At 45.0% G+C, this 14,228-nt stretch overlaps 1 protein-coding gene across 20 annotated transcripts in view; it reads left to right on the forward strand.

The window, feature by feature from the left end:
• The window catches only part of si:ch211-200p22.4 (phosphatidylinositol-binding clathrin assembly protein), a 41,651-nt gene that overhangs the window by 6,214 nt on the left and 21,209 nt on the right, over positions 1–14,228 (forward strand). For all 20 annotated transcript variants that reach the window (XM_052062401.1, XM_052062444.1, XM_052062407.1 and 17 more), the window contains exons 2-4: positions 4,016–4,158; positions 12,197–12,272; positions 12,381–12,483. In XM_052062401.1, coding sequence (XP_051918361.1) covers positions 4,016–4,158; positions 12,197–12,272; positions 12,381–12,483 — 322 coding nt within the window. The remainder of the gene's footprint in view (positions 1–4,015; positions 4,159–12,196; positions 12,273–12,380; positions 12,484–14,228) is intronic.

Genomic DNA, 14,228 nt, shown 5'->3' on the forward strand with positions numbered 1-14,228 from the left:
TGGTATTTCCAGGTCGTTAATACTTGATAGTCAGAGGAGGAAGCTTCATAGCTGACTAACTAACGCATACGCGCATGCACACACCCGCACATTTACACGCGTGTCGCTTGGTGCCAGGAAGTCTCTGGTCTATTGTGGCTCAATCAAAGGCCAGCGAGGTCAAAGATGAGTGATAACAATGGCCCTCACAAGCGTGAGGCATAAGATCCTATTCACAATTGCGTCTCTGCCAGGTTTCTACAATAGTTTTGGATTTTTCATTGTAGTTGGTAGCCTCCAATTCAATTAGTCTTAATTCGTTATTAGGGATTTTTTTAAAAATTTGGGCGGCCCGGTAGTCCAGTGGTTAGCACGTCGGCTTCACAGTGCAGAGGTACCGGGTTCGATTCCAGCTCCGGCCTCCCTGTGTGGAGTTTGCATGTTCTCCCCGGGCTTGCGTGGGTTTTCTCCGGATGCTCCGGTTTCCTCCCACATTCCAAAAACATGCTGATTGGACGCTCTAAATTGTCACTAGGTGTGATTGTGAGTGTGGATGGTTGTTCGTCTCTGTGTGCCCTGCGATTGGCTGGCAACTGATTCAGGGTGTCCCCCGCTTACTGCCCGAAGATGGCTGGGATAGGCTCCAGCACCCCCGCGACCCTAGTGAGGATTAAGCGGTTCCGAAAATGGATGGATGGATGTTTTTCTGTTTTTGAAAAGGCTTCTTTTTAGTTAAGCTTTAGTATTAGTTTTAGTTTTAGTTTTTTTTTTAAAACATGCAGTCTTTCAGCGCAAGAGGAAAAACAACAAAAAAGGGTCACTAAATATGGTGTCATAGAGTAAAATAAACTTCAGTTCCCAACAGTTTGTCCTCACGTCTTCTTTCTTTACCAAATGGTAACCAACATAAGTTCTCCTCAAATGAACCGCAAAAGCGCACGTATGATAATTGACAAAAAATGGAAACAAAGGACCTTTTCTCTATAACTATCGTCAGTCTTGCTCGTTCTATAAACAGAAAATGTAGTTTCAGTTATGTTTTGTTTATTCAACCCTTTCACACACCCTGTAACCGGATAACATGATAAGTTGTCCACTGTAATGACTGCTGTCCCATAAAGGGTTAAAAGCATTTTTAAGATAAGATAAGATATCCTTTATTCGTCCCACACTGGGGAAATTTACAGCCTCCAGCAGCAAGAATGTATGTAGAAAGAAGAAAGGAGGAAGAGAAAAAAAAACAATAAACATCTTTCAATTAAATACAATATGAACACAAATGGATAAATCGCAGTACTATTTACAATTTTTCTTCACATCATTTAATTATTATTGTTATTATGATTGTTATTTTTTTATTCATCAGCCTGACAGCAATTCCATTTTTTTTTGGGGGGGGGGGGGGTCCCGTTCGTCCTCATGAACTCTCCTAACTTCGGTATCGGCCCGTCTCGGATGTATCGCTGAACCTCAGAGCAGTTTGTCCCGGTCAGAGCAGGATTGGAGGTGAAGGAACGCGTTTATTATTGAGCCGCTTGCCTCTTTGTTCTCTGTAACATTTCCTTTTAATCATGTCTTTCTTTCTGTCCGCCGTTCATGTTCTGTCATCTTTTTTTTTTTTTTTGCGCACTTGGCCTTGCACCCTCCCCACATCGCTCTTTCAGCTCTGGGATCAGTGACATCTCATGCTTTGCACTCGGCCTGATTAAGTCAGCACATGTAGCCTCTTTACACGATCACACTCGTGCTCAAGCATCCCCGCAGACCTAATGAGACTTTCCTCCCGCTTCCAAACTGAATAAAAACACACAAGTTAGGTTGAAATGAAGAGCACATTCTCTTTCAGGGTTTAAGTTAGCGAGAGTAAATAATACTTATTTGTGTTGGCGCAACACCAAAATTCTTTCTCTCCCGCGTAGCATCCCCAGAAATCTGTACGGAAATGTTAGAATAAGGGCTGACAAAACCACTTCAAGTTCTCCTATTTTTATAGTTTCAAAATATTAGGATACTGAAAAGCTAAAAAAAAATAAAATTACTGCTTTCACTGTCTTTGTTGCATGATGTGATTTTTTTTTTTCCTCCATGCGCAGCACCTTGTAGGCAGTGATGGTTGTTTCAAAGTGCGATATAAATAAAGTTGAGTTGCTTATATGTGCCCAAATATATTTCATTCCTATGTCAGATTTTACATGGAAATACAGTGTATGTATATACAAGCTTATAAATCGTATGGACTAGCTACTCTTATTTGACTGTGTTTTACGACATGATTGTCTGGCAAGTGTCTTCCTTTATTGCTAATGACTCAGTGCAACTGCATAGCTGTGGGCTGTGTACTTGACTCCGCTTCAAACGGTATTTCCTAATTGCCTCGTCAAATGCAACCGGTCGGGAGCGCGATCGTTCACCGCGAAATAATTCACACTTGTTTGAAGGGAAGTCTTTGAAATGCGTCACACGCAACCCCGTACCTGTCGCTCTTTAATTTGCGGATACTGTGATTCAGGATGTCGGTGAGCGACGCTCCCCGCCGATAGCTTTCGAAACACGCCTCGCGGGTTGGCTAAATAATTCCAGATGACACTGCATGTGCATAAGTAAGGTCCTCAGGGGGTGTTTGCGTTTATCGCCATTTCTTGTCTCTCAGAGTTGGAGAGAGCTGTTGCTGCATTTAAAGCACAAGTCAACCCCAAATTTGTCTTTCCAGCAATATGTATTCACCCTCACTAGTCTAAACACGGCAACATAAAACAACTTTTTTGTCCATCTCGGTGAGGAGGGGAGCATTTTACAACTTGCTGTCGACGGAAAGTGACCTCAAAGTTGCTCAGGCATGATTGGTCGTTCGTTACGTTTACCGTCGACAGCAAGTGCCAAAATGGCCGCCTCCTGAGATGGACATAAACGGATCATTGTCATTTTGGTTCTGTGGTACTTTAAAAAAAATATATATATATAATATATATATATATATATTTTTTTCATTCATTCATTCATCTTCCGAGCCGCTTGATCGTCACTAGGGTCGCGGGGGGTGCTGGAGCCTATCCCAGCTGTCTTCGAGCAGTGAACACCCTGAATCGGTTGCCAGCCAATCGCAGGGCACACAGAAACGAACAACCATTCGCACTCACACTCACACCTAGGGACAATTTAGAGTGTTCAATCAGCCTGCCACGCATGTTTTTGGAATGTGGGAGGAAAACGGAGCACCCGGAGAAAACCCACGCAGGCCCGGGGAGAGCATGCAAACTCCACACAGGGAGGCCGGAGCTGGAATCGAACCCGATACCTGTGCACTGTGAAGCCGACGTGCTAACCACTGGCCTACCGGGCCGCCATATATATATATATATGAATATATATTTTTTTAATTACTCGTACACTGAGTAATGCTAATTTCTATTCAGTGTGTCAGTCTTCACCCAACATGCCTCCGAAAGCCATTTTTTATCGACCGTCACTAACGGCGTGACACGTGAAGCACTTTGTATTGTTTGGATTCTCATTCAATCCTTTCAACGAGCTGCGATATGCATCATTTGTATGAGCTTAAATAGCTCTCCATGGCAGGTGGGAGAGGTGCCATCTTGTACTATGCAGTTGGTGCGATTATGTGTTAAGTGGGCAAAGGCTACGCAGACGATGGGTTGCATCGAATTAGGCTGCACGCGCAAAAGCATGTGGACCAACAACATGATGACGTATCCGGCGGGACATTTCCCCCTGACGTCACCCTCCGGTAGTCTAATGAGAAGCCGTTTCCGTTGTTACCAGGTGTAGGAACTGGCTGCTCATGTTCTTCAAAGAGGCACAAGGACTCGGAAGGGAGGTTAAAAAAAAAATTCTGTTCTTGTCATATTTCATGATTGATGACCATGTGAGACTTGAGGCTGATATCGAATGTTTGTCATGTCCTAAGTACATCTCTATTTTTTATGTGTGTGCAAAGCAGTATGCCGGTGTTCCCGATCAAACCTTTCTCATGACCTCTTTTCTGTTGTGTTTATGTTTGTTTTGTCATCGTGTCCAGATTTGATCCACTGCACCAATGAGATGAACGTGAACATTCCCCAGTTAGCGGACACGCTGTTCGAGCGCACGGCCAACTCCAGCTGGGTGGTGGTCTTTAAAGCCCTTATCACCACGCACCACCTCATGATGTATGGCAATGAGGTGGGACACTACACACACACACACGCACACACACACACACACACACACAAAACAGAAGCCAAGGCTAGTCAGTGGAGGCAACATCACTATGTTACCTTCTAACTCGACTCCCTACACAGCACAGTGGCACGTTCTTGTCATCTATTAATGCTAATGACATTAGCATCAGCAGTTGGTCAATTGAACGGTGACAGATGCACACAAATGCCGCATTCCTCAACAGGGTCAAACGTTGTCAATTTGACATATTTAGTAAATACTGATTAAATAGTATCTGAATCTAAAACCTTGAGGTAAAAAAAAACAACAAAAAAAAACAAACAGCTTTGGTATGTCGGGGTCATGTTTTCAGGAAATAAAATGAGAGTATGTAATTAAATGATAAATTGTGGTGGTTTCAGACAGGAATGAAAGTAAAAACTTGTTATATAGTAAAGGATGCAGAATTTGTGAAAATTTTTAACAAACTGTTGTGCATCCATTTTTATTTTTTTTCCTCACACACACCCAAGCTAATGCACTTTTGGGGAGTTGGTGTTTCCCTATCTTGGGCGGTGCTCCCTTTTGTCGGTTATTGCGTCAATGATCTCCGAAAAGAGGAAGAAATGTGATATTTTGTTCCGTTTTTTTTGTTTTTAATGCCAAGTAACCTTTTGTCTTTTTGAGCTCTTTATCAATAAAGTTGTGTTTAAATGGGTGACACCCTCCCCCCCCCCCCCCCCCCCCGCCTTCCAAAATGGCAGTCTAATCAAATACTATGCTCCATAATTAGCCGGCTTCTGAAGTCAAGACTGTAAATACCATCCCGAGACTCTAGTTCATCACACGACCGTGTTAAATGTTTGCACAAGCTGTGCAAGTTGGTGTAAAATTTTTGTTCACTCGAAATGGTGCTAAGTAGGTCGCTGAGGAGCTGCAGGGAGTTCTTGTTGTGTTCCTGAAATGGGCTGCGTTATCTAACTTGTTGCCTTCAAATGTAACTTATTTTGACTGTCAGGGTTGCTCGGAGCCGATCGCATTAGAATTGGTAAAATTGATTCACTGACCCAATTAAGATGATGTTTATTTTGTTCCCGCTCAAAGTGAAGGTTCAGATTTTATTTTGATAGACTTCAGTTTGTCTCTCGTCACGCAAGGATTTTGAAAGTCACTGAATTAAATGTGGGCGGCCCGTGGGGTAGTCCAGTGGTTAGCACGTCGGCTTCACAGTGCAGAGGTACCGGGTTCGATTCCAGCTCCGGCCTCCCTGTGTGGAGTTTGCATGTTCTCCCCGGGCCTGCGTGGGTTTTCTCCAGGTGCTCTGGTTTCCTCCCACATTCCAAAAACATGCGTGGCAGGCTGATTGAACACTCTAAATTGTCCCTAGTTGTGAGCGTGGATGGTTGTTCGTCTCTGTGTGCCCTGTGATTGGCTGGCGACCGATTCAGGGTGTCCCCCGCCTACTGCCCGAAGACGGCTGGGATAGGCTCCAGCACCCCCCGCGACCCTAGTGAGAATCAAGCGGCTCGGAAGATGAATGAATCAATGAATGAATTAAATGTTTAAAGTCTACATCTTTGTTTCTTAGAGGTTTAAGTGTTTCTTTATTACAATACATCAAGTTAAATACAACTGACCAGTTCTTTACAGAAGGTACAATATCTGGGCATTTAGTCTTTGAGAATAGTTTGCTAACCAACATTTATTTAGGTACAATTTTTGTTTGTTTCAAAATGTTTTATCAGATTGTTTACTGTGCCAATAGACAAAGTTATATGCAATCATTGCACGGAGCACAAGCAACTTGCAGTACACTGCGCATTATCGTAGTTGAGAGCGGACTGATCGGCCTGCAGTCATCGGGCCTGTCAGGGCGGTTGTGCTGAGCCAGGTGTCCCTCTCCCTCAAGGCCAGACTATCCATTTTCGTCACGGCTGAAAGAAATCTGCCCGTAAAATTAGAAACCACAGAATTGGGGTCAATAGACCGTACAAATCTGGCTTGGCAATCTGTAAAGTCAAGAGAACGCTACGTAACCGGGTCATTGTAATTGAAAAGATTCTGTTTTTGCGGGCAGGCTTGAAAACACATCCAATTTCACTGGATCTTTTCAGGCAACAACAATTTCACTATATGGTAGTATCGGTGTAACTTTCCGGCTTCTTCGAAATAACGCCACACACAGCCATTCATGTCTAAAGCGCTGGCAACAAAAGCGAATGCAACCCTGTGTGAAAAATGTCCGAATTGTCATAAAACAAATTACATTATGTCAAGGATTCACTGCACATGTGGCTAAAATCACACTGCAGCTTAATTTAAAAAATAAAATAAAATTCCCCTTATGCGACACATATCAGATTTTTATTTCTTAAATTTTTTTTTCATGCACTGTGAACATTACAATCCTGATTTCCACCCCATCCCAAAATCCGACTTGGGCCCCTTTCTTATGAGGATATAAACCGGATATGAATGCGTTTTGCCTGCCTTATAAACACTCATCCGTACACATGGATCTATCAGTCATCAAAAGCTCAATGTGTGCTCCGCGTAGGCTGAAAAGAGTGCTCGGGAAACTACTGACATCATCCGTGAATCTGCAAAGTAACAGTTGTTGTCTTTACATTTGATGTGAATTTAATCCCATTTGAAGCATCGCGTATAAAGTGACCGCTTGTGGTGATAGTCGTTATTCAGCCGCGCGGGCGGTTTATTCATTAGGCGCGGCAATGACTTAACGTCATCTTCAGTGGACGTCTCCATTAAACGAGGAGGTCGTGGAGCGTTTGACTCATACCCCCAAAATATTTCCATCTCTTCCCGCCTCACCCCTTTGAGCACCTACACGTGGCATCATAATTAATTCCTTGAACACTGCGACATGTGACGTTTTATTTTTCTTTAGTTCTTTCTTTTGGGGGGGGGGGGGGGGGGAATGCACGTCACTCGGTGTGAACAAATATGGTCAGATATAAATGAATCAGAATCAGAATCATCTTTATTGCCCAAGTATGTAGAACACACAAGGAATTTGTCTCCGGTATAACACGCTGCACTAGTATCATCGTAAACAACAAAAATCATTGAACCATTTTAGAGTAACCAGTAGTTTTGTAGTACCATTTTGTGGTGCAAGAAGAGTGACTATGTCAGTGACTGTTTAAGGAGTTAATGGCTAGAGGGAAGAAGCTGTTTAAGTGTCTACTGGATTTGGTGCGCATGGATCTGTAGCGTCTGCCTGAGGGGAGTGGCTGAAAAAGGTGGTGGGCAGGGTGCGGGGGATCCAGGAGGATTTTCCGTGCCCTTGTCTTGATTCTTGCAGTGTGCAAGTCCTCAAGAGTGGGTAGGGCGGTGCCAACGATTTTTTCTGCCGTCCTAACTGTCCGTTGAAGTCGGATAGTTAGAAATGAAGGTCGGATTTGACAACAACAACAAAAATCTGAATTGGGCATCAGAGCCTGCAGTGTGACCGTAGCCTAAAAAGACAAAATTTGAACGTGATTTTATTGGGAAAGACTTAGTTGGAGGCTACTTGTCGTGCCGTATCAGCTTGTGTCTGTATGCGACGGATCAAAAACAGTCCAGCAGGAAGTTCCAAACAATGACTGCAAGAGCTCATTTCCACTCCCTCAGTTCCAGCCCATGTTCAGCTCTTTTTCTGTCCCTCAAAGCAAGGGGCTCGCCGGTAAAATAGAAATGCACCCCCCCGCGAGCCTCGAGCGGATAAGCGGCTTGGGTAATGCATGCATGAGTGTTTTTCTTTTCTTTCGGTCGTACATTGTTTATATCTTCCTTTCTTTTCCTTTTGTGAATTTTCTTGTATTTTAGGGTGCTTTGGCTTTTGTAACAACGAGTCAATGTTTTTGACTCGCAAATGAAGCCCTCTGCAGCCCTGACGTTTTTAGACTGAAAAATTCTCCATTGGCAATTGACTTTTCAATAGCACTCGTCATTTTCTCTTTTTTTTTACGTGTTTGTGTTTGCAACAAGCATCCCAGCACAAGGTTGAACGCGACATTACAATCGTGATGCTTCAATTCAGTATCCCTCACAAACGGATTGCTCCAGCCGAGGCTCTGAATGAAACGTGTTGAATGTGCTAAGGTGCATTGTGAACAAAAGCGTCCGTCGAGCGCTGGAGAGGATGAGCGAAAGTCGATGGGGACTGATGAGGGGCACGGACGAGATTGCAGATGTCAGCAGGGTCCTCTGCTTTCCCTTTGTGAATGCGTGCGAAGCGGTACGGCTGACACGAGACGCTGGCGGTGCGCTCGTGCACGAGCCCAATTTGTCCTAGATCAAAAGCATTTGCCTCTGTGACATTGTCGAGAGCAGAATCATAAAAATAAACACAATCATAACAGGGCGGCCCGGTAGTCCAGTGGTTAGCACGTCGGCTTCACAGTGCAGAGGTACGGGGTTCGATTCCAGCTCCGGCCTCCCTGTGTGGAGTTTGCATGTTCTCCCCGGGCCAGCGTGGGTTTTCTCGGGTGCTCCGGTTTCCTCCCACATTCCAAAAACATGCGTGGCAGGCTGATTGAACACTCTAAATTGTCCCCACGTGTGAGTGTGAGTGCGAATGGTTGTTCGTTACTGTGTGCCCTGCGATTGGCTGGCAACCGATTCAGGGTGTCCCCCGCCTACTGCCCGAAGACAGCTGGGATAGGCTCCAGCACCCCCCGCGACCCTAGTGAGGATCAAGCGGCTCGGTAGATGAATGAATGAATGAATAAATATGATGCGGCGGCCCGGTAGTCCAGTGGTTAGCGCGTCGGCTTCACAGTGCAGAGGTACCGGGTTCGATTCCAGCTCCGGCCTCCCCGTGTGGAGTTTGCATGTTCTCCCCCGGGCCTGCGTGGCTTTTCTCCGGGTTTCCTCCCACATTCCAAAATCATGCGTGGCAGGCTGATTGAACACTCTAAATTGTCCCTAGGTGTGAGTGTGAGTGCGAATGGTTGTTCGTTTCTGTGTGCCCTGCGATTGGCTGGCAACCGATTCAGGGTGCCCCCCGCCTACTGCCCGAAGACAGCTGGGATAGGCTCCAGCACCCCCCGCGACCCTAGTGAGGATCAAGCGGCTCGGAAGATGAATGAATGAATGAATGAACAATCATAACACGAGTCACATGACCGAGACAGTGTAATGATACTCGGCGGCATATATTCTTTATCCTCAATAAAAAACAACTAAAATTCCAGAAGCATATTGAACTTTTATTTCATGTGTGCGTCTGTTTGTACTCTGCTGCCCTCAAGTGGCCAAGACGCACAAGCCAGAAGGACCAGAACAGTGTCCAATGAATTGAAGCAAAAATATGGTTAAAACCACAATTAATGTTTTGAATTGTGCTATTTTGCTTTTTCCAATACTTTGTTTTTATAGAGTGCTTTATTGTCGAGTGCCGGGTTTCCAATCACAAAAATACAACAAATTAAACTCATTGCCATATGCCAGAGAAAATATTATTCCTGAAAGGGAATGCAAAGGACAGTTTATCCAGTAAATCGGAGCTCTGGAGGTTTTGAGGTCACACGAAGCGAGGTCATCACTTGCAATGTCTTCACTGACGGCACAATCACCTCGGGCCAAACACGCTTGATTAGCACAAAGTTCCTATCAGTCACTTTTGTTCCAGACTGACTTGTTTATCCATCCAAAGATAGCATTGTCAAGGCAAAAAAAAAAAAAAACAGGCTTGCATCAAGCATGTCAAGTCATCACATACAGTACATGCTTGAATTCCTCCTAACAGGCGATATTGGCCACTGGCAACCAGCTCGGGCGGTCGGAGCCATTCATTCATTCATCTTCCGAGCCGCTTGATCCTCACTAGGGTCGCGGGGGGTGCTGGAGCCTATCCCAGCTGTCTTCGGGCAGTAGGCGGGGGACACCCTGAATCGGTTGCCAGCCAATCACAGGGCACACAGAGACGAACAACCATCCACGCTCACACTCACACCTAGGGACAATTTTTAGAGTGTTCAATCAGCCTGCCATGCATGTTTTTGGAATGTGGGAGGAAACCGGAGCACCCGGAGAAAACCCACGCAGGCCCGGGGAGAACATGCAAACTCCACACAGGGAGGCCGGAGCTGGAATCGAACCCGGTACCTCTGCACTGTGAAGCCGATGTGCTAACCACTGGACTACCGGGCCGCCGCGGTCGGAGCCAAACTGTTGCAATTTTAAATCACGTTTATTGTGAGGCTGTGGTGACTTAATGAAATTCCCCATGCGTTCTCCCATGGCAGTGCGTGTGGCAGGTCTCTTGGACTGTTTAATGTTCCATGAAATGATGGCGTTTTCCTCCCCCCCCCGGAATGCATTTGGTCATCTATTACAACAAGCCTTTCTTGCAGAATTTGGTTTGGACGCATTCTTTTGTCTGGTTGAGGGAGAAGTCCTGTCATATTTGTAAAGACTTGGACACAGGGAAAGATGCGCGCTGTTCTTTTGAGGCTAGCCTGCATCGATTGCATAAGTAATCCATCAGGTTATCCTCCACAATATACTAACCTGAAGCTGTATGCATCTCTCACTCCTCTGTTGCCTCACACCTTTTTTTTTCTTTTCTGAATCCTACTTGAAGCATCTCAGAAGTGTGAGGTGAATCATATTGGGCCCCGGCGGGGCTCCGACGTTACGCTTGAGTGTTTCGGTCTCCTTATGCAGCTGTATATCAGTGCACACACCGTGTGAGGCAGACTCTCATCGGGTGATGTGATGAAGCAAAGGAACACATTCAGAAGTGTCTCAGTGTTAATATTTTAAAGCCACTCGGCACCGGTTGCAAATGCACACCCGGAAAAATTGCATTAAAAATTGATTCGGTGGCCTGTTGTTAACGCCTGAACATTACATTAACATTTTGCAGTTGAAAGTGCCGCCGTATGCTCAAGCCGGAATTTATAATGGAATTGTCTCTTTAGGATTCATGATCATCCTTTTGGAAAACAATTTATATCCTCTCACGGGTGCTGTGGTTTCCTCCTTAAAGACTGAGTGTGCAGGCATCCCCCCCCAAATAAAAAGAAAAAGGAAAAGAAACTCAAATGAACGCGTCTTGAAACCGTTCCAGTGCCTCCGGAAACGACTTCACGACAACACATATGTCTGTAAACAAATGTTTGTCTACGCTCCATCCGGCCGTGGTTCGCTGCCAAATCAGGAACTGGCAAAGTAGCAAGTCTCTCGAATATTTTCATGTGGGCTTGACGGAGATTCTCAACGCGTAGCTCCCCAAGCCCACTGACGATTACCAAGACAATGTACACGCATTCGTGGATGCAAACAGAGACGTGATGACCGAGTCGTCGGTGGAGGAGGAGTTGAAAAGTTCACTTGGATTATTTGGAAGTTGAAACCAAGTGTTATATGGGGGAGGGGGGCGGTCTTCTCAAGACATGCTGCAGGACGAGTAGCGTCTTCGATTAATCCCCCCCCCCCATGTCTATTTTTGTCTCGAGTTAGCGAACACTGTGACGTATGTACTCTTCAAGTGTCGTTAGCCCAAAGTCTGCCATGTTCCAAATACAACCTACATGCACAATTGAAAGCCTTCAAGTGGTAAAGACTTGATTATAATTCATTCATTCATCTTCCGAGCCGCTTGATCCTCACTAGGGTCGCGGGGGGTGCAGGAGCCTATCCCAGCTGTCTTCGGGCAGGAGGCGGGGGACACCCTGAATCGGTTGCCAGCCAATCGCAGGGCACACAGAGACGAACAACCATTCGCACTCACACCTAGGGACAATTTAGAGTGTTCAATCAGCCTACCACGCATGTTTTTGGATTGTGGGAGGAAACCGGAGCACCCGGAGAAAACCCACGCAGGTCCGGGGAGAACATGCAAACTCCACACAGGGAGGCCGGAGCTGGAATCGAACCCGGTACCTCTGCACTGTGAAGCCGACGTGCTAACCACTGGACTACCGCAATTGCCAGCTACGCACTGAGGCTCTTTGCCTTTCTAGATGTGAAGCGACTTCCATCCAACCCCCCCCCCCCCCTCGTTTCTTTTCCCGCAGCTAATGTCTGTTTTATTTTCATCTCTCAGCGTTTCATCCAGTACCTGGCCTCCAGTAACACGTTGTTCAACCTCACCAACTTCCTGGACAAGGGAGCCCTGCAAGGTAATAATACAAAAAAAAAAAAAAAGTTAGCATCTTATCCCTGCTTGTTTCCTCACAAATAAAGCAAATGTGTGCAAGCCACACATTTTTTTTCCCATCCTTTCGCAGGTTACGACATGTCGACCTTCATTCGGAGATACAGCCGTTACCTGAACGAAAAGGCCATGTCCTACAGACTTGTGGCTGTGGATTTCACCAAGATGAAGCGGGGGTAGGCAATACGAAATTACCCGAGCCCATCCTCATCATCCTTTCACACAGCCTCGAGAGTAGAAGCGAATTCTATTTTCTGTACTGCTTGTTCAAGCACCTTAAGTGCCGTTGTTCACATCAGTGCGAATCCGGCGAATACTAGCATAACGAGTATGTGCCGTGGCTGCTTAACAGTGCCTCGTTGTTATTCATGAGTGCATGCGCATCATGCAGAGAGTCTTTTTCGTCATACTTGACAGACAGCCTGTGGACTGGGGCTTTGGGCCGGTGTGGTAACTTTAGAGTGCCTCGTTGTTATGGCGTGACAAAGCCTGGTGGGATACATCCCAGCAACCAGACATAAAGCAGTTCCAAAGATGTGTCGGCATAAGAAAGATGCTAGATTAAGTATCATAAATTTTTCTACCTTGTAAAATTGGTATTTGATTGACTGCTAACATGAGCAGGGGCGTGGCTTCAGCACATTCAACTGACACGCCCACAAATGGGACACGGCAACGTTTCACAATTACAGCCTAATTTTCTTTTTTTTTTAACTTTTTTCATTTTTTTATTTTAATAATCCAACTCTGGCAATGTTGTTTTCAACTCTCTTCTCCATTTTTTTTGGGGTTCAATTTCAAAGACATTTATTTTCACTTTACTTTTTGACTTTTTGTGAATAATGTCAGTGTGAGCTCGTCCTTGATGAGAGTTTTTTTCGTCATACTTGACAGACAGCCTGTGGACTGGGGCTTTGGGCCGGCGTGGTAGCTTTAGAGTGCCTCGTTGTTATGGCGTGACAAAGCCTGGTGGGATACATCCCAACAACCAGACATAAAGCAGTTCCAAAGATGTGTCGGCATAAGAAAGATGCTAGATTAAGTAGCATAAATTTTTCTACATCGTAAAATTGGTAATTGATTGACTGCTAACATGAGCAGGGGCGTGGCTTCAGCACATTCAACTGACACGCCCACAAACGGGACACGGCAACGTTTCACAATTACAGCCTAATTTAATTTTTTTTTAACTTTTTTCATTTTTTTTATTTTAATAATCCAACTCTGGCAATGTTGTTTTCAACTCTCTTCTCCGGTTTTTTTTGGGTTCAATTTCAAAGACATTTATTTTCACTTTACTTTTTGACTTTTTGTGAATAATGTCAGTGTGAGCTCGTCCTTGATGAGAGAGTTTTTTTCGTCATACTTAACAGACAGCCTGTGGACTGGGGCTTTGGGCCGGCGTGGTAGCTTTAGAGTGCCTCGTTGTTATGGCGTGACAAAGCCTGGTGGGATACATCCCAGCAACCAGACATAAAGCGGTTCCAAAGATGTGTCGGCATAAGAAAGATGCTAGATTAAGTAGCATAAATTTTTCTACATCGTAAAATTGGTATTTGATTGACTGCTAACATGAGCAGGGGCGTGGCTTCAGCACATTCAACAGACACGCCCACAAACGGGACACGGCAACGTTTCACAATTGCAGCCTAATTTTCTTTTCTTAATTTTTTTCATTTTTTTTTTAATAATCCAACTTTGGCAATGTTGTTTTCAACTCTCTTCTCCGTTTTTTTGGGTTCAATTTCAAAGACATTTATTTTCACTTTACTTTTTGACTTTTTGTGAATAATGTCAGTGTGAGCTCGTCCTTGATGAGAGAGTTTTTTTCGTCATACTTGACAGACAGCCTGTGGACTGGGGTTTTGGGCCGGCGTGGTAGCTTTAGAGTACCTCGTTGTTATGGCGTGACAAAGCTTGG

Source organism: Hippocampus zosterae, chromosome 1 (genome assembly GCF_025434085.1).
Source record: "Hippocampus zosterae strain Florida chromosome 1, ASM2543408v3, whole genome shotgun sequence".
Classification (NCBI taxonomy): Eukaryota; Metazoa; Chordata; class Actinopteri; order Syngnathiformes; family Syngnathidae; genus Hippocampus; species Hippocampus zosterae.